The sequence below is a fragment of the Mirounga leonina genome, unplaced genomic scaffold (assembly GCF_011800145.1).
Source record: "Mirounga leonina isolate KUSES-001 unplaced genomic scaffold, KU_Mleo_1.0 Mir_154, whole genome shotgun sequence".
NCBI lineage: Eukaryota > Metazoa > Chordata > Mammalia > Carnivora > Phocidae > Mirounga > Mirounga leonina.
Genome location: NW_023270389.1, coordinates 26689149 through 26708488, shown reverse-complemented (window position 1 = coordinate 26708488; position 19340 = coordinate 26689149). Strand labels below are relative to the sequence as shown.

Here is a 19340-nt window from a genome sequence, read left to right as displayed (position 1 = left end):
GATTGTATCTGGTTTCCTGTTCTCCTTGGGGAGGAAGAATTTCTCTGCGGGAAGTAGTTTAATAGTCTGAAAGGCTTACTTCCCTGGTCTGGAGAACCAGGTTTCCAGTTGCAAGTGGCCCAGATCCTTGATAAAAAGGGAGGCAGGAGCGGGGGGACCCGAGCTCTGTAGCATTGCTCCTTCTCAGACAGGGAGGAAAAGGGAAGGAGAGACGGAAGATTCGGTTCCTGACTCTCCAAACTGCCAGGGTGCAGAGACATGCTCCTCGCTCCCTGCTCCCGGCCTCGGCCCGGTGCTCTGGCCACGTGACTGGGGAACAGGGCCAGCCAGGCCTGACGACCCTGCCCTGGCCTCAATGGTCGACAGGACACGTCGTCACCCCTGTCTTCCAATAGAGACACGTCTAGCCTTTTCCCGACCGACCATGTGGCTTCTCTCTCTCTCTCCCTTCTGAGTCCACGCGGATTTGTTAAGAGTCTGGTCAGTTCTCTGCTGCTCCTGGCAGGGAGTTCTTCGTGATGCCTACACTCGGTTCTTTCCACTCCGGCTTCACTCCTGAGCGGCTGGGGTCTAACCTGGAGCTCAGGGGTCACTGAGGTGCTTACAGCGGAGGGATTGGTTATGCAGGTGGTGAAGCATCTGAGAAGTCAAGGGGACTGTGAGGGAACCCAGAAATTAGCAACAATGGGAAGTTAGCCCTGGGCTGGGGGACAAAGAAGGAGCTGGAACCGAGGTGGGCTTGCGGGCTGGGAGGGGAAGCCCGAAAAGAGAGGTAAAAGCTGCCCGAGGCACAGAGAGGGGTGGAAATATCCCGGCTTTCCTCTTCTCACTCGGTGCCCCAGTGCCTCCGGTGGACCCTGCTGACACGGGAGCTCCGGAGATGCAGCCCGCAGGGCTCAGCCCCTGCTGAGACGGAGCAGGGCAGGGCTAGTGGAGGGAGGCTGACAAGAGCCGGCTTTAAGACCAGCACGCTCCGGTCTTGACCGAGCAGTGACAGAGCGGCTGCTCTGAGCGCCTTCTTCTGGGTGGCAGTTCTCCGTCCACCAAAGAGAGTTCTGTAGGGCCTCACTGCCCTCCCCTTCTCTTTTCTCTGTCAAATGCTTCTTTCCTGCCTAGGCCTCAGGGTCTGTTCATCGCCTGATGACACTCTGCACTTTTCCTGTTCGTTGGAGGCTTTTGGTTCACGTTCCCAGAGTCAGCCTGAAAGTCAGTCCCCAGTGGTGTCCAGGAAAGAGCCCCTCTTCGAGGCTGTGGGCAGGGAGAGGCCACCCCTCGGTGCTCCGCCAGGGCCTCCGACTGGACGTGATCTTATCTGTGAAAGGGGCCTATTCATGAGGCACAGGACCAGCCAGGAGCCTGGGCACGCTCATGGCTCCCGCTAGGACTTAGCTTGAGATGGAGACACGGCTTCTCCGGACCGCAGGCTGGAAGACTCCGGTGAAGCTGGGTCTGGTCAGGGGAGCTTCTGCTGGTCTCTCAGTGTGTGGCCGCAGCGCTGGGGCCTGGGCACCGTGGGTGTTTTGGGGACTGGCTGGCACTGGTTCATACCTCCCCTAAGAGGCCCTCGTCCGAGCGGCCTATGGTGCAGCGCCTAAGCAGGGCACCAGTAGTTAGCCGGTTCGTCAGCGGGCTCCCCGCAGCTCCCAGCGCGGCATGGACACACCCAGGGAATGATTCTTCTCATCCAGGGCACTGGGATTGCTTCCAGAGCGACAGCTACGCCTTTCTCCTCTGACCTTCTCTAACTGGGCAGCGACCGGTTCCTCTTTATTTCTGGTTCTCGAGATGTACTCACGGGGTAGGTCCTCAATCAATCACAAATGATTGAATAAATCGTGTTTATTTATCACTGAATTTTATTGATCACATAGATAATAGATCATAAGTGATTGTATAAGTGGAGGTCTGGATTCACCTGCCCGTTGTTACACGTATGTATTCATTTATTCGGCAGACAGTGATTGAGCACTGTTCTAGGTACTGGGGTTGCAGTGGTGAATCTGCAAAATAAAGGCCCTGTCCTAAATGGACCTTATATTCTGCTGGAGAGAAACGGATGATAAATGCATACATATATATGGAGAGAGAACGAGAGAGAGACAGGAAGTGGTCAGCTCTGTCAAGAAAGTTAAACCCGGTAAGAGGTACAGAGTGGTGGGGGCTGTTTTTTCCTGCTGGGCAGGGAAGCTTCTCTGAGGAGGTGACATCTGAGGTGGGATCTGATCATTCGAGGGGAGATGAGCAGGAAGGGTGAAGGCCCCTGGGTGGACACGTACGAGGGTCAGACAGAGCGGCTGCTCTGAGCGCCTTCAGAGTGTGATGTGGACCTCACCAGCAAAGGGGGTGGGGTTGAGGCTAAGGGGAGGGGCCCCTTGAGGAGACAGGGATCCAGGAGACTCAGGAAGTGGTATCTCTCTCTCTGCTCAGTGGCCAGGATCAAAACCTGAGCATCATCTTGATTCTTTCTGTCAGCTGGACAGCCAGACTCAACAGCAGATCCTGTTGGATCCATTTCCAAGTGCACCTCAAGCCGTCCACTTCCCCCCAGCTAAAATAGCCTCCCTGTGGTTGTCTCGCTTTCCCTGCTACAACACGTTCTCCACAGGGCGGTCCGAGTTAGCTTTTAAAAACAGAAACTGGAGGATATTACTCCTTTGCTTGCAATGGCTTCCCTGCACTTAGAATGTACCCCAGAACCTTGACTGTGGCCCTCCCAGCCCTAGGTGGCTGTCCCTGACCACAGCTGGGACTGACCCGCCCTACCCTTGCCCTCACCGGCCTCACTAGCGGCTCTCTGCTCCTTGCCCTCCAGCCTCAGCACCTTCACCTGCTGTATTTTCTGCGCGGAAAGCTCTGCCTCCCCCGCCACCCTGATCTTTGCCTGGGTGGCTCTTGGTGATCATTTAGCGATCAGCTCAGCACATCCTCCCCAGAGAGGCCCCTCTGCCCACCAGCTACTCAGTCTCTCGGGTGTCCTATTGATTTCACTCTCTGAAATGATCCGTTTATTTGTTTCCTGTTCCCCTGCCTCTAGAAGGTTACTTTCATGAGAGCCTGTTCTCCTCAATATTTCTGAACCCTACCTTTACCACTTGGTACCTGGCACCTAAAGGTGTTCATGGAATATCTGTTTAATGACTCAAAGGGAGACCTTGTTTGCTTCGTCACCCCAACACCCACCACTAAACAGCTAGGCAGCTCATCAACAGACCAGCCTGAGGTCTATGAAGAGGCCCGACCTGGAGGGAAGTCGGGGGGCTCCCAGGCAGGTCTAATAGCATCCTCAGAACTGCTCAGTCCAAGGAGCTCACCATGGCTCCCTGCCACTCTGAGGCTCCACCCTCCAAGCCCCCTTCACCCCATCCCATGGGAGTGCCAGCGCTGGGTCCAGCCAGGCTTTGGACTTGGAAAGATCTGAATCTTAGCAATTCTGTCTCTACGTCTTTCTCGCTAAGGGACCTTGGGCAGGTTTCATAATCTGAGTCTCAGTTACTGTAATTAGAAAATGAAAATAATAATCATAATAATACCGAACTCATGGGGCTATCTTTAGTCAGTGCCGGGCCCGCAGGAAGTATCAATAAATGTTAACTTATTAGCATTATTGTTGTCATTATTACTGATCAGTTAGCTGTTATTTTTCTTTTTGTTTAAAGATTTATTTATTTATTTGAGAGAGAGAGAAAGAGAGAGAGAGCGTGCACATGAGTGGGAGGGGAGGGGCGGAGGGACAGGGAGAGAATCTCAAGCAGACTCCCCGCTGAGTGTGGAGCCTGACCCAGGGCTTGATCTCATGACCCTCAGATCATGACCTGAGCTAAAACCAAGAGTCAGACGCTCAACCAACTGAGCCACCCAGACGCCCCAGTTAGCTGTTATTTTTCAATGCCCCTCCCCCGCCTTAGCCTTCAGAACCTCCCTCTTCTATGTGGCAGCCCTGCCAGAGTGCAGGGGTGTGGCAGAGGTGTCCTCTGCCCTGCCCTGTTGGGTGTGGGATTGGTAGCCCCCCCACCCCACCTTGTCCACCTCTGAACCACACTTACTCTGGTGGCATCTGTGATGGGAGATATCTCCCCACTCAGCCAGCCCGGGAACCCCCTTCCACCTCTTTCCTGAAGCCCTCCCTCTCCCTCCCACCGCTCCAGGAACACAGTCTGCATGTTATCACCATCATCAGGAAGGTGCTGGCTGGTAGACTAACTCACACTCTGGAATTAGTACTGTCTTGGCTTTTAAAAATAACACACAGAGGGGCCAATTCTTAACCCAAAGGAATGGCTCACCCATGGTGGGATTTTAAGCTAAGTGACCCATGATGGGGCTGGTTCTGTAAGGAGCTGCCCGCCCTGCTTGCCTGTGGACAAGGCCCCACTGGTGTTTCAGTGTGTCCATTCTGTTGCTCCCCCGCCTGTGTCTGTGGGATACTGCATGTTCCTGAGGACAGCCGTCTCTCTGGCTAGTCCCTAGCACAGCCCCGGGGGTGGGGTGAGGCCGCGGACCCCAACTTGGGAGGGATAGCCCAAGCTTTGGAGGCACATTCAACACGCCCTACGCCACATGCGCCCCAGGACTTGCAGCTTCTGCTTCCCTTTCCCACGTGTGGGGAGAGGTGAGTTTCTCCCTGGCCCTGGGGTGCAGTCCTTCCTGTGGGAGCCTGCCCCACCTCAGCCAAGGTCCTGGGTCCAGCCCTTTCCCACCATGGAGAAAATAGCAAGAAAAACAGATGAGAACTGATACCCTAAGCTGCAGGTCTGCTGGGACCTGGCCCTGGAGGAGCCCCAGGAAAGCTTTAACCCTGGGGCTCCAGGCCCTCAAGAAGGGCGAGGGGAGGAGGGGAGTGGGCACCTCCCTAGTGAGAAGCTGCTTCCTCCCTTTCTCACACTTGGGTCAGTGTCGGGACCCACCTCTTCTCTCAGTGGTCATCATTGCTCAGATGTGTGTCCTGGGCAGCCTCCCCCCACCCCCAATCCCCAGGCTGGATGGCAGCACAAGGTCACCTTGTCCACCCCCCTATTTCTGGGCATACCCTCCTTGAATAGGGTCCAGATGTTCCCATTCTAAAGCTCTTAGGAAGGGGACATTCGCAATCTGCCAATCATCCCATATCTAAGTGACCCACAGTGAGCCTGGTGCCCAGGAGGAGAGCTGGTCTTGGAGTCTGGAGACCTGGGTAAGTTATTGGGCCATTTCTGGGCCTGGGTTTCCTAATCTGTGAAATGGTAATCCCATTATGTCCACAGGGTGGTTACGGGGATGACCTGAGACATGAATGTAAAGGGCTTTGTGAACGATAAACATGATATAAATCATACGTGCGACGGGCTGTGACCCGGGGCGGGGGGGCAGGGAAGGGCAGGTGCCTGGCCTCCATCCTTCCTCCTGCCGCTGCAGCCTGATTAGGTCCTGCTGAGGCTCACCCTGGAAACCTGCCCCCCACCCCAACCTCATGACAGCCATAGCAGTGTCCCTTAGCCTTCTGTCTCGGCAGAATGATCTCTGCTCCTTCGGTCTTGCTCTGTGGATTCACCCAGAGCTTCTTTCACCATAGGGTGTGTGGGGAGCCCTTTGAGATCATCACTAACAAGCCCTGAGCCAGATATTTGCAGAGCCGTTAGGCCCTGTTGGCTGAGCATCTAGAGATACGGGAGGATTTCCAAGCGTGAGTGTTACTAGGGGCTTGGACGGGAGGAGCTCGGGCACAGGAATATTGGTGGGGTGTTTACAGACTATTTCACTTATGTTGTCTCATCTGGTCCTTAGTCTCTGAAGTGGGTCCACTGTCTCATTTTACTGAGAAAGAGTTGATCTAGTAGGTTGCAGATTGACTTCTAGTGTGTGAACCAGGCTGGCCCTCCTGCTAGGGACCCAAGAGGAGGGAATGGGCTTCAGTTGCAAGATAGCAAGGATTATGTGTAAGAAAACTTAAGGAGGCACAAGTGAACTGGGGGCCTTCAAGGCACCTTGGTGCTTTGGGGAAACAAGGGCCCTGTGATCACAGAGTAGGGGAGGGGACACCACACTGACGTGTTGGAATCATCTAGGTTCCTCCCTTTCCCATTGGAACGATGAGGAGATTGGAAAAGAGCTTCCATGATCCCTTCTAGTGCTTGCTTCCTTGATGGGATGGGGGGATCTGGTTTCTCCCACCACCCCCAAGTCATTCCCTTCCCCCTCCCCATAAAGCCTTCCCGGATCAGTGGGCTGTGGTGCGTGGAACGGTGTCCAGGGTGAGAGGGGCCATAAGTATCATCACTGTGAAGAAGAAAGCCACCGATCCTGCAGCACTCGACAGAAGAAACCAAAGTCGGAGGGAGGCCTCCGCCTTCACCCCCATGGGTCTCAGTAGCTGCTTACAGGCTCAGGGGGGCACTCCATCCATCTCAGAAGCCACACTGGAAAATAAACTGGGCAAGCTGAGCCCAGCTGCACTGAGCTGGCTCCCCAGCACCAAGCCGGGTGGGCCCCAGCCCCTGGCACTCTCTCCGGGGTGGCGTGTGGGCAGAGGACGTGCTGGCTGCAGGCTGCACTGGTTTAAAGGGAAGTGGGGAGCTCCCAGGACATTGTGTCGTCTGCCTCTTCACCCAGAATGTGAGCTGCAGAGATCCTTTCTTACTGGCACAGAAAGCACGCCTGTTTGGCACTTGGCTGAGCAAATGCACCCCCATGCATGCATGCACGCAAGTGCCTCGCTTGTAGCAAATGCTCCGTGAACATGAGTTGTCTTTCCTGAGAATGATTCCCCCGTTAGCTTGGGGGTGCAGAGCTGGTGCTTGAGCACAAGCCCTCAGGAGATAAGCACTGCGCGGTGATTGGAAGGGGGAAGGGGAGGTAAGCTTGGAAGGGGAGGTGGGGGCACTGGTAGGGGGGTATGGGGCAGAGCCGGAAGGAGGGAGGTGTGCAAGGCTTTTTTGGGCACTTGTGTCAGCTGGCCTAAGGGGAAGAGCGGCTCACTGATGATCTGGTTGTTTTGGGTCAGCGTAGCACAGCAAAGTGTTGCCATGTGATCGCTTTGAACCTCAGTTCCCTCATCTGTCAAGGCTTTCCTACCTTACCAGGACCGCCGCCACGCAGCAACGATGAGGTGACCAATGGTTTTTACTTTGGTGATTTTATTAAAACTCCTCCGGGAGGTCCTTTGCTATTTTCTGTTACGATTTTTACCTTGATTTTTAGTTCGTCGTGATTTTTATGTGACCCAGGGTTCCCACCCTCTGCGGGCGAGATGAGCCAGTGCGTTGCAAAGCTGTGGCCCAAATCTTAGATCCTGAAGACTCAGACCTCTAGCCAAAGACCCGCAGCTCCCCACTCGCTGGGCCCTGGCTGGGGAGGGGGCCTCCTCTTAGAGACCCCTGAGGGCTGGTGGAGCCTAGCGGGGGGGACTCACACTCTATTCTCCCCTCCTCCAGGTACAAGACGGTGGTGACTCCCCGGAGGGCGGCAGTGGCCATCGCCGGCTGCTGGATTCTCTCCTTCGTGGTGGGTCTGACGCCCATGTTCGGCTGGAACAGGCTCGGGGAGGTGGAACGGGCCTGGGCAGCCAACGGCACCAAGGGCGAGCCCGTGATTGAGTGCGAGTTTGAGAAGGTTATCAGCATGGAGTACATGGTCTACTTCAACTTCTTTGTCTGGGTGCTACCCCCGCTGCTGCTCATGGTCCTCATCTACCTGGAGGTCTTCTATCTGATCCGCAAGCAGCTTAACAAGAAGGTGTCGGCCTCCTCTGGTGACCCGCAGAAGTACTATGGGAAGGAGCTGAAGATTGCCAAGTCGCTGGCCCTCATCCTCTTCCTCTTCGCCCTCAGCTGGCTGCCCCTGCACATCCTTAACTGCATCACCCTCTTCTGCCCTTCCTGCCAGAAGCCCAGCATCCTCATCTACATCGCCATCTTCCTCACCCACGGCAACTCGGCCATGAACCCCATCGTCTATGCCTTCCGCATCCAGAAGTTCCGGGTCACCTTCCTTAAGATTTGGAATGACCATTTCCGCTGCCAGCCCACACCCCCCGTTGACGAGGACCCCCCTGAAGAGGGGCCCCACGACTAGACTCCACCTTCCGATCCTGCCTGCCCACATTGGGGGCATCTCAGCCCAGTCCCACGTCCCCACTGGTCCCACTCCTGAGCCTTCCTGGCTGGGCTGTGGGGTGTGGGTGACCTGCACCTCGGGTCCTGGAGGAGGTTTGGGAGGGCGGTCCATGAGGAAGGAACCAGGCAACCTGAGGAGAGGAGGAAAGTGGCTTGAGCCTCCCCAGCTGTGTGACCATCTACGGGCAACCCAGTGCTTCGGGCTGGACGGACCTGGGGAGACTGAGGCTGCAAAGGGGCCATGTGGGCTGGGAGGGCAAGCTTGGGCTCCATGGCAGTCAGGGGAGCCTGCTCGTCTCTCGTGGTGGATGTGCAAACCTGGGACCAAGCCTAAGGAGAGGAGAGGATCCCCTCCTAGATGGAGGGAGGGAGAGAAACTGCACATCATGGTCTTGCTTTCTCTCCTTTCTGTAGAAGGTGGCAGAGCCACTGAGGGGCAGGAATCATGGAGCCTCAGTCCCTGCCTCCCCGGACCCTGAGCGGCTAGCCATGCCGGGTGCCAGGGTGCCTGCTGTCCCTGCCCCGGGGAGCCCAGGTTTATACTTGGAAGAGGCAGAAAGAGCGGGTCCAGAAATCATTCCCAACTTTTGCTTTATTCTCCACCAGCCCTAGGACCCGGAAAGGGGGCTCCGAGCCCGCTGGAGCTCATGCGGAGTTGAAGGGCAGGCCGCACACAGCCACCGGGTGGCAGCACTGAGCCTTGCTCCGGCCCCGCGCGGCCCAAGGAGGAGCCTGGGCTATAACTACCTGTCATCTGGGCTACCAGCTCCACTAGCCCCTGAGGATGGCCTGGACTCTCTAAGTGACGCCCATCTCTGCTGTTTCTGGGCCAGATGGAGAGGAGAGCCCCAGATATGCCAACGTGAGGGAGCATTCTGCCTGCCTGAGGGCGGGGGTGTGGACAAGGGAAAGTGCTGACTGTGGGTACTCACGGGATGACTTGTGACGGGCTGGAACAGGCCAGGGGAGACCACACCCCTGAGAGTGAGGCAGGGAGGTCTTGCTGGCATTTAAATGCCCCCAGTATCCCTGGCACTAGTTTTCAGGGGCTTTGGGGCTCTGTGGCACAGTGTAAGCTTCAGAGCATCCAGGGAAGTTTCCACCCTCTGCCAGGCTCTGTGGGCCCTTGTACAGAGGGGTGGGGGTGGGGGGTTCTGTGTGTGATTCCAGGTCCTTTCCTTTCTCGGAGGTAGGATGTGCCCTGGCTCCTAGGGAGGGCCACCTGACTAATAAAGACTGTGAACCTTGATGGAGAGCATGCCCCTGGCTCCCCACCCTCACCGCCATCTGAGGGCAGCAGACAACCTCAGCAGAAGAGAGTGGGGGGGCCGGGGGGGGGAAGCAGGGAGGGGGTATGGAGGCGTTCAGAGCAAGGAGGGTTCTAGAGAAGAGTGTGTCTGTTCCTATAGTTATGCTCTTGGCATAGAATACCCTGAATGTGAAAGCAAGATCTTAAAAATCTCATGTCTGGAAACCCCCCTTAGATCCTGAGTCCCCTCCCACTGACATCTTCCTCCTGATGTCACACGTGGAGACCCCCTCGCGGTGACGCATTCCAGCCCCCTCGCTGTGACACAGCGCCTCCCCCATCACAACGACGCTCACTGGCACAGAGGCCCCTGCACCGAAACACACCACACACCTTTATTTGAGCGGTTCTCACCCAGAGTGCACCTCTCTGCAGGGGCATCCAGTCTTTGCACCTCCCAGGCCCCCTCGTGCCCAGGAAGCCTGGCCTAGGGCCTGCCAGGCCTACCCTGGCTCCTGGGCTCCAGTCTCTAGGGGAGGGAGGCGAGGCAGGTACCAGGGAGGAGAGCCATCAGCCATCACCATGTGAACAGGGCTCTGGGACATTCGTGGAGCTTGATTCTGAGTCTGGTGGCCCTGATTCTCCAGGTCTGCAGCACCTGGCAGAGAACACGCTTCATGAGCCCTGGGGTTAGACAGAGCTGGGCTCTACCTGCCCTGCTGAAGAAGTGAGACAGGGCAGAGGGACACAACGCCCCTCTTTTCTTCCCAGGCCTCCCACCCCAAGGGCCCAATGCCCAGCACTTAGCTCTGCCCCTGCAGCTCTGGGATCCATGTCCGGAGCCTCAGAACCACCTGGGAGGGAAGGTGGGACACAGGTTGTTGTCCCCTCTTTGCTGACAAGGAAACAGGCCCAAGAGAATGCCCTGAACTAGACCCCTGTCCTAAGCGCACATTGCCCGGGACTGCAGATTTGTCCCCAGAGCTGAATGCCACCTTTCCCTGTCCCCGCCCCACCCCCACCCCCTGCTCTGGCCTCTGCCCCCAGAGGCCGCGGGTCCAGCCATTTACCGTTCTCCTCATCACAGCCTCCTGTCGCTCTTCAATGTGTGGCTGATGCTGGAAGAGATGCCACAGTCAGAGTGGGGGAGGGGCGAGTCTGCAGGGGACCCGAGTTGGGGATAGTGGGACGAGAGGGGCTCAAGGCTACAGGCCCTCACCCCAGGTAATCAATCAGTCTGGGTGGCAGACTCTACTACCTCCGTTCCCTACACTGGGCTGTCCTCCCACTTGGAAAATCCTTCCACTAGCCAGATCTCTTCGTCTTTACTAACCCTCTATCTTGCCTTGATTTCCAGCACCCAGCCTCATCTAGTCGGGCAGGAGAAGAGGTGGTTTCTATTAAAGGACGGTCCCTGGAGAAGGATGTTCCTTGTACCTTTCCCTTTGATCTCCAGCCGGCAGTCCACGGATGCCTCCCCTAACACATTGACAGCCTTGCAGGTGTAGACCCCAGAATCAAAGGGGCTGGGCTTCCGGATCTCCAGGGTGCAGATGCCTTGCTCAGAGAGGGCACGGTATTTGGGGTCACCCTGGATGTTCATCTTGTTTTTCATCCAGATGATCTTGGGCTAAGGGAACATGGTCAGAAGAGAGCTGAGGAGATTGTGGGCTGGGATGGGCTTTGAAGGAGCTGTCTGGGAAGATTCCCCAGCCCCACTGCCCCCACCCACCCAGGGCACAGGGGGGCTTCACCCCTTACCTTGGGCGATGCTCGGACACTGCAGAAGAGCTGAGTGCTATAGCCAGGAGTGGAGGTGTGGTCAGCCAGGGGCTGGGTAAATGAGGGGGCTTCTGAGAAGTCTCGCTCCACAAACCCTTTAGGTTTGGCAACAATATCTGGGTTCACAAGAGAAAGGGGTGCAAATTTAAGGTTATAAGAGTAGGCCTGTTAGAACTGAATTCATCCATTTTCCTAAAATAATCACTATAGCTTACGCTTAGGTGTCTTATTTAATCTACTTAGCATCCTTCTGCAAGAGTGAGTTTGTTATTACTATTTGACAGACGGGAAACTAAGGCCCTTCATGGATGAGTGACTTGCCCAATATCACTTAGTGAGTTTGGGGCTTAAAGGGTAGACAATCACATCATGACCATGGTTCTCTGGGCAGAGAGCTGGTGGTCTGGAGGAGGATCTTAGCATCAACAAGGGCAGGAGACAAGCCATTTCATTGCTGCTGTGGGATGAAGGAGCTCTGTGGCAGGACCCCAGGCTCCTGGGATCTTCGGGAAGCCAGGCATGGCCAATATGCGGGAACTTAGAGACAGAAGATCTCAAAGAAGCAGAGGAAGTCAGGACCGTGCCTGGGTGGGTCAGGGAGAGGACAGAGAGGGCAACGGGCGGGAAAACTGGATAGATGAGTTGCTCTTGGCCAAGGCTGGGGACTTGCAACCCAGAGATCCACATTTCATTTCTGTTTGTCTTTGGAGACCTGACTGGTTTTCCTTTTTTAAACAAAAATGTCTTCCTCGTTCTGTGCAGCACAGGCTGGTGTTAAAAATTTGCGTGTGCCTTCCCAAGCCTACACAGACTCCGTGCTGGGGCGGCGGCGGGGGGGGGGGTTGCTGGAGATCACAGGGTGACAGGGAGCAAGGGCTTGGCATTTCATATTTGACGCAAGCATGTCACGTGGCTGTGTGGAGACAGTAAATCCCCGTATCTCTCCTGTCCATCTGTGTGCTGTTATACGAGGGTCAGGAGGCTTGTGTTTGAGCCAACTCACCGGCCTCTACCTACCCACGCACGCTGCCTCTCCAAGTAGTGCCCCTGGGACACCGCGCATGAGCCCTCGGGATCGCTACCATGCTGGCAGCCACCAGCGACTTCGGAATAAGCGCACAGCCTCCCAAGGGGCGCATCTCCTTTGCACGGGTTTGCTCTGATGTGTTTGTTAAAATCAATCAACCACATCCATTTCTTTACAGTCCCTCGTGTGAACGCGTGAGCGTGTGCGTAGCTGTGGAGTGGGCGTGGAGAGGGCAGCAGATGCTCTGGCGAGCGGCACCCACCAGGAGCCCCCAGGGAGGGGTGCTGATGCCCCAGGACAGGCCGAGCCTGGCTGGGCGGGGGGTTGGAGGGAAGGAGGGCCCCAGGACCAGACCCACCTGCCTTCTGGATGCGGGCTAGCTCCTTGGTGGTCGCGGCCGAGGCACTGAGCCCGCACTGGTTCTCCGAGAAGACCCGAAAGGAGTAGGTGTTTCCCACGATGAGGTCAGAGATGGTGCACGTGGTCGGGTGGTAGCGCTCCAGGACCGTGAACCATTGCTGCGGGGACCCCGGCCCAGTCATCCTCTCCTCTGACCCTTGCCCTTGCCCTCCTGGCTCGCCCTGCGGCCCCTTCCTCAGAGGGGCTCATTCCAGGCCTTATCCCGAGGGAGCTGAACCATCCAGCTTTGGGAGACGGGGTCCCTGGATACTCAGATGACCTCGCTAGGGTCCTCAGAGAATTCTAGATTCTTACGGCTCAAAGTGTGGCCTGAGGACCTGCAAACTCAGAATCATCTGGGAACTTCTGGGAAGTGCAGGATCTCAGCCCCCGCCCCAGACCTAACGAGTTAAGACTGGCATTTTAGCAAGATTCCCAGGTGATTCATAGGCACATTACATTTCCAGAAGCACTGCTCTAGACCTTGAAGGGCCGCAGAGAGGCCCCCTTGCAGTCTTCAGGAGGCAGCTGAGGCCCAGAGAGGAAAGGGATCTTGCTAAAAAGCCACATGAGGATCAGGTTAGTGGTAGTTAGACTAGAGCGTGCTCCCTGGACTCTTGGAGGGCCGGGCTTTCCTGGCCACCTTGGCCCCTTCCCCCCGCCGCACACTGCTCCAGCGGGCCTCACCCCTGTCTTTTTGTCTGCCTTCTGCACTGTGTAGCCCAGGAGCTCTGTGTTGCCTGTGTCCTGGGGCGGTGTCCACTCAAGAGCAGCGTTGCAGCCCCAGACGTCCAGTAGCCGGATGCTGCTGGGGGGTCCAGGTTTCTCTGTAGGGCCAGAGTGTGAGGGGGGTGAGGAGGAAGGCTGGGCTTGCTGCAAAATCCCCACACCCAAGATCTGGCTCCCGTCACACACTCCCTGGCCTCATCCCGTAGAGGTCAGCTCTGGGGTAGGAGGTGGGGTCTCTGGGTCCCCAGCAAGGCAGCCCCGCCTCCCCTGGCCCCGTACCAATCACCAGGATGTCGATGGCTGCCTTGGCCTCCAAGCCTTCCAGACGCATAGTGAGCTCATAGCAGCCTGAGTCGGAGCGCTGGGCCGAGCGGATGAAGAGGATGGAGTCCTGGTCCCCGGTGCGCACATTCACCCGCTGGCTGTCCAGGGCGTGGCCATTATGGGTCCAAGAGGCCTGAGGCTTGGGGTTCCCCTGGGAAGGAGGAGCTCTCAGGGTAGGTGCAGGAGATGCCAGCACCCCCATACCCACTCAATTCCGGGGATCTCTGGAGCTGTGCTCAGGGGAGCTGGCCCCAACAGCCCTTCCAGGAGAGACGCAGGTGCTGCTCACAGCCTCCTTCTCCAGGTGTCCAGCCAACCCTGGGACCACCCATCCCGACCACAGGCTGGAGAATCACAACTGAGTCATGTGTACAACAGAGGGAGGGTGAAGCTCTCTTGGTGGGTCTCATGAGGGCCGACCCTCATGAGGATCCTGACATTTCCAGGGTTCCTGCGACGCACCTCAAGTAGGGGCCCTGATTTCCATCCAGGCTGTTATCGTGGGCAGGGGCCATACGTACCTGGAAGGGGATTTGCAGGTTGACTGGCTCTCCCACCTGGCGGATGTAGGTCTGACGAAGGTGGCGGGGGACTCGGATCTTGGGGGCCTCTGTGTCAAAGGGAGAGGCTAGGCTTAGCACAGCATGGGGTTGCTGATCAGAGGCTACTGTGGTAGCCGTAGGAAACAACCGGTGAGGGTTGCTGGCTGGGCAGGAGGGCTCCTAGTTGTGCTCTGGGGCTGCCCGCTTGTGGGAAAGGCTAGTGGAGATCCAGGGGCCCAAATCCCTCAAGGGCCTTGGGGAGTTGAGAGCTGGGAGGTTCCAGGAGGGCAGGACCTCCATGGTGTGAACTGGTAAGCATCCTGGGCACTCCCTTGGCGCCCTGACCCTGCCAGGCTGGGATTTACCCTGCAGCCCAGGCATGCCAGGGCTCCAGATGGGTCCTGGCGGGCTCCTTGGCTCCCCCTAGTGGGGAGCAGGTGCTGCACCTGTCGGCCTGCATTCCCAGGAAAGGTGGCCATGCCTTCTTCCTCCTCATCCAGCACCCTCCATTCCCCAGCAGCCCAGAGAAGCCCCTGTGAGACCCATTTGCCCATTTCTCTGTCGGAGGCCATATGGGAGGTTTAGGATCTTTCCCTTCTTAAATGAGGGCAGAGCAGCTATACCCCTTCTTTCTCTGTCACCCCTCCCACTACCTTTCAGTCTCACAGTTGGGAAGTCCTTCCTGAAATCTCACTTCAGTCCCATGCTACCAGGGGGGGTGGGGAGCCAGCTTCCTGACCGTCACCTAATCAGGTGCGGCCACCAAAGCTGCTGTGCATTCTAAGGGAGGCTGCCGCAGCCCCTGCCATCCCCCCGCTCCCCGCCCCGGGCGGGGGCAGGAGTGGTGGAGCTGAGGCTCCTCGGCAGCAAACAGGGGGCAGCAATTGGTCGGTGGCACACAGGCCGGAGGGAAGGAGATGGTGAGAAGGAACACTGTGTCTCCGAGGATTAGCTGTGCAGGCCCTTGGCTCTGGGAGCATAAGGAGTGGAACGATCTAGGGGCAGCTGCAGGGGGCCAGGAATGCTTGGCAGCTCCAGGTGGCTAAGAAGGGACAGCTGAGCAGCTGAGGATTCTGGACTAGGTCCCCACCCTGCCCTGCCCATGAGGAGGGCCTGGCTGGTCCCTGTTTGTTCGCGGCCTCCTCCCCCTCTTCTCTCCAGGAAATCCCCTTCTCTCCGGCCAGAGGAATTGTAATGGAGTCGTGGGTGTGGAGTCTGGCTGGCTCCTTCAATGTTGGGCCTTGGAGTAGAGAGCCTTGGCCTCTGTACCCTCTCAGAGTCTGACCTCCTGGGGCAGGTCCAGGACCTTCCCAACCAGGAGGGCTTCCTGGCGCCTCCAGGCTAGAGTCGACATGACCATACTGTGGCTGCCAGGTGGGGTCATGTCTGCCCCAGACTCAAAGGATGGGAGGGTCCCAGAGAAGACTCCCGGACTCCCGGACGCTTGGTGGCACAGGAATGGTCCTGTATGGGAGGCAGGTTCTGGGATTGCTGCTAATAGGCTGAGTGACTGCGAGGGAGTCCTGGGGCCCCTGGGGACCTGCTTGGCTTGGATGGACCAGCTGTCATAGCCCTTGATTCTAATCTCCCTAGCCCCGTGGTTCCCACATCTCTTGGGCCTTGAAGTTGAGAAGTATTTCCTTGAATCCAAACTTGACCTCTCCTGTGGCTCTGAAGCCCACTCTTTTTGGAGGCCTCCTGTGGGTGCAGGGGAATAAGAAGGAAGGTAGAGAAGGCCTCAGGCCACCTGCTGGCCTGTGTCTCTCTTCACCCCAGGCCCTGGGCTGTCCCCAGAGACCTCAGATCAGATCAAATGACTCACTGCCATTAACAGACTGAAACCCGATCAGCTCTGGCAAGGGAGCAAGGGTAGGCTTGAGGCTAATGCACCCTGCAAATAGAAGTCTTACAAAGGGACAGCAGCTGGCCTCCAAGGTCCCCAGCACACCGCTGCCCTCTGGGGATGGACAAAACTTCACAGGCCTGCAGGCTCTCGTCTGTTTCTCCCACTAGGGACGTGGTGGGATAAGAGGCAAGCAAAGACTTCTTTCTGTTCAAAAACCTTTGGGAGGATCTGGAACCCAGGCCATGTGACACGAGCAGAAAATGGGCAGAAAATGAACTTCCCTGGCCGCTGGAGGGATTCAGATTAGATAGGAGGAAGAACAAAATGGCTTTTAGCATTGGGACGCTGAGGCAGGTGACCTGGGGAGCTTGAGCTTTCATTTCTGGGAGTCAGGGACACCCTCCCCCAATGCTTGGGGGCTGGGCCACTCAGGGAAATGGCCTCTTTGACCTCCAGAGGCTTGCTGCTGAGGAACCTGGAACTTTCTTAAGGCAAGATGGTGATAGCATGTGGCTTGTGCATGTGAGGGTGGGATGGGGGAAGATGATTGTCTTGTTGCCTCTGCCCATCAGCCTCAAGTTTCCCTACCTATCACATAAGGGGCCTGGGGAGGGCTGGGAGCAGGAGATAAAAGGACGGGCTTTACCGATGATCTTCTGGATGTGGACAGGCTGTTGTAACACAGCTGGTGGGCCAGCCCCCGCAGAGCTCACTGCAGCCACACGCAGGAAGAACTTGTCCTCTAGAGCCAGGTTCCGCATGGTCAGCTGGGTCACCATCAGGGGCCGGGCGTTCACGGGCACCCACTCCGAGCCTGGGGAAACGGACAGCATGCAAGGCCCCGGCTTCACGGCCGTGGGCATCCTTCTCAGTGGGGCTTTCCTCCTCCCTGGGGATCTGGGGCAATGGACCTCCCACCCCGGGCCTTATTTTCCCCTTGCTCTCCTTCCCTGGCTTCTTGTCAAATGGCATCAAAGACACCCGGTGTTAGAGCCCTGAAATGGTGGTCAGAGAAGGTATCACTAAAGCCCAGAGAGGGCTGGACACATCTGCCAAGTCATGCAGCAAGGTAAGGACAAAGGCAGAGGCCAGGCTGAACTTGGCCACCATGGAGGTGAACAGGACAGAGGCAACAGGAATTGGGCCATTGCCCTGGTCCCCTGTTTCTCTTCACTGTCTCCTATTCTTAAGTGCCCCTGCTCCCAGCTTCTCTGTCCCCCCCCTGCTTGCCCTCACCAAGCAGGCTCCTCTGAGACTCAGCATCTCCTTCACTTCCTATCAGACCAGCACCCCAGCAGCCCCGACCCCTCTCTCCCTGTTACTCAGAGGCTCCCTGGAGCTGGAGGATGGGGTAGGGGGGTGTCTCCTGAGGTTATTTGGACATCCCCCTGCCTCAGAGGTCCATGGGGTGAGCAAGAAGTGTTAGGTGAGTGGGTTGAGGGGACTACTTGCACTTTCTTCTTCTGTATCTCCCCCGAGACTGGCCCAGCTGCAGGGTCTGGGGGCTTGTCGCTGCGACTCCCAAGCCCACCTCCCCTGGGGGTACGCAGGGCTAGCCCAGAGCTCACCTCCTTCTCTGCAGAGCTCCAGCACATAGCCCCGGAGCCCCAGCCTCCCTAGCCTCTCCGGTGGCTCCCAGCTCACGGTCACCGAGCTGTCGCTCACATCCTCCAAGGTCAGCTGCAGCGGGGCACTGGGCACATCTGGGGGAGAAGTAGGGGGAGATGAAGAGGTCTGTGGTGGAGAACTCTCCCCCGCCCGCACTCCCTGCCCCACCTCTTGTCACCTTCACTTGCAGGGGCAGGTTTAGTGGCTGCGGGGGCCGCAGGGGCTGTGGGGGCAGGCTCCTGTGGCGTGGGAGCCCGCTCTTCCCCGGTGGACGCCAATGCTGCCACTTCTCCAGAGGGCTCGGTGGTGGGCGCCTTGGCCGGCTCAGAGGCGGTCTCCTCCGGACCACAGGCAGGGGCCTCCGAGGCGGCTCTCTCTGTCATTGCTGGGCTGGCTGGGGGTGGTCAGGCTGGAGTGTGCAGGGGTCAGCAGGAGAGGGTCTGGGCCTCCAGGGTGCCTGGGACACCTAGGTCCAGGCTTATATAGTCAGGGGCTGCCCCACCCCCAGCCAAAGGATGATTCCCAGCTGTGGGGTCAGGTCAGGCAGGGGGACTGGGGGGCAGGGAGATGCCTCGGCCAGGAATAGCTCAGGGGGAGGAACTGCAGGGTCCCTTGAGGAGCGCACTACCTCGTCCATCACTCCGATTGGATCTCAGCAGCCAGGGTGTTGGTGCCCGGAGGGGAGGAGGGCACAGATGGATGAGATGAGGCATTGCCGAGAGCTGGTGCCAGGAGTCAGGCCAACGGGAACAAGAGCTTCCATCTGGAGAAGGAACCCAGATCACGCTTTGTGTTTGGCCTCTGCGGGGCACTTGTACCCAGGGCTTCTCAGCCAGGTGCTGGGACCCAGACTGCCTGAAACAGCCTTCCCTGGGGAGCACTCCCAGCTTTGCTTCTGGGATCCCACACTCCCCTCGGCCTCACGCTCCCTGGGCATTCTCACATGTGCTGTGTGGGGTTGAAGGTTCCAGAGAGGAAGGGGATTGGGATGCCCAAGGTGGGGCTGGTGGGAGGAAGGTCTTCCAGCAATGGGGCCCCAGGAAGGGGGCCTAAGGTCCCTAGTTACTGCTTTTGCTGGAGAGGACCCAGTCTCCCCAATCCCTGCGACAATCCCCTAGCCCTTGGCAGTGAGATAAAGTCATGAGGCAGTGCTGGAAGAGAGCCCAGAGGAGGACGGCACTCTGAAACTTCTAGACTCTTTGAAGCAGGGAGGGTTACGAGGCAGGTACAACCAAACGTCTAGTCACGGATTCATTCACCCAATAAAACGTTCAGACTGGCAATCATTTAACAAGCCTGAAAATACCACGAGTCAGGGAGGAGGGGAGGCCACGGGGACGGTCATTGCCGGTGGGAGTGGCGGTCGAAGACATCCCTTTGGAAAAAGGGAGACGGCATCTGGTAAAAACGGAAAATGGGCATGTCTGCGACCCAGCAGTGACAGCCCTAGACACTGTCACACGTGCCCAGGAGACATGCACGCCAATTCACACAGCAGTATTATTTGTAATAGCCCAAACCTGGGGAAGGCCCCTGTCCCTCCACAGCTCACTGCAGAGCACGTGTGCACCTATAATCCAAAATACGGGACGGGACGAGCCAACTGCAGCCGCGGGGGCGACCTAACAGATCTAACAGTTTCATGGTGAACAAAGGGAGGAAGGCTCAAGAACAGTGGGATCCCACCCATGTTAAATTCAAAGGCAGACAATCCCACGCTCTCTTCTTCCAGGGGCTTCTGTAGGTG

At 57.5% G+C, this 19340-nt stretch overlaps 2 protein-coding genes across 5 annotated transcripts in view; one reads left to right on the top strand and one right to left on the bottom strand.

The window, feature by feature from the left end:
- The window catches only part of ADORA1 (adenosine A1 receptor), a 33198-nt gene extending 23862 nt beyond the window's left edge, over window positions 1-9336 (top strand). For all 3 annotated transcript variants that reach the window (XM_035010283.1, XM_035010282.1, XM_035010284.1), the window contains one exon: window positions 7407-9336. In XM_035010283.1, coding sequence (XP_034866174.1) covers window positions 7407-8046 — 640 coding nt within the window. In that variant the 3' untranslated portion in view covers window positions 8047-9336. The remainder of the gene's footprint in view (window positions 1-7406) is intronic.
- Window positions 9337-9709: 373 nt separating this feature from the next.
- Window positions 9710-18062, bottom strand: MYBPH (myosin binding protein H). 2 transcript variants are annotated; one of them, XM_035010280.1, is made up of 11 exons: window positions 17772-18062; window positions 17554-17688; window positions 16632-16799; window positions 14119-14207; window positions 13553-13748; window positions 13232-13371; window positions 12504-12663; window positions 11098-11234; window positions 10774-10966; window positions 10407-10454; window positions 9710-9994 (listed from the first exon to the last, which is right to left on the bottom strand). In XM_035010280.1, exons 1-10 carry the CDS (start codon window positions 17974-17976, stop codon window positions 10438-10440), a joined length of 1440 nt encoding a protein of 479 aa, XP_034866171.1. In that variant the 5' UTR covers window positions 17977-18062; the 3' UTR covers window positions 9710-9994; window positions 10407-10437. The 2 variants fall into 2 exon arrangements, with proteins under 2 accessions (XP_034866171.1, XP_034866172.1); XM_035010281.1 differs by lacking the exon at window positions 9710-9994 and adding an exon at window positions 10017-10190.
- Window positions 18063-19340: the final 1278 nt, after the last annotated feature.

Coding starts and splice junctions, on each gene's coding strand:
- MYBPH (XM_035010280.1), bottom strand. CDS start 17,976: ATGACAGAGAGAGCCGCCTCGGAGGCCCCTGCCTGTGGTCCGGAGGAG. Junction 16,800..17,553: donor GGAGCTCTGCAGAGAAGGAG/GTGAGCTCTGGG, acceptor CCGTTTCCCCAG/GCTCGGAGTGGGTGCCCGTG. Junction 11,235..12,503: donor AGCCCGCATCCAGAAGGCAG/GTGGGTCTGGTC, acceptor TTGTGAACCCAG/ATATTGTTGCCAAACCTAAA.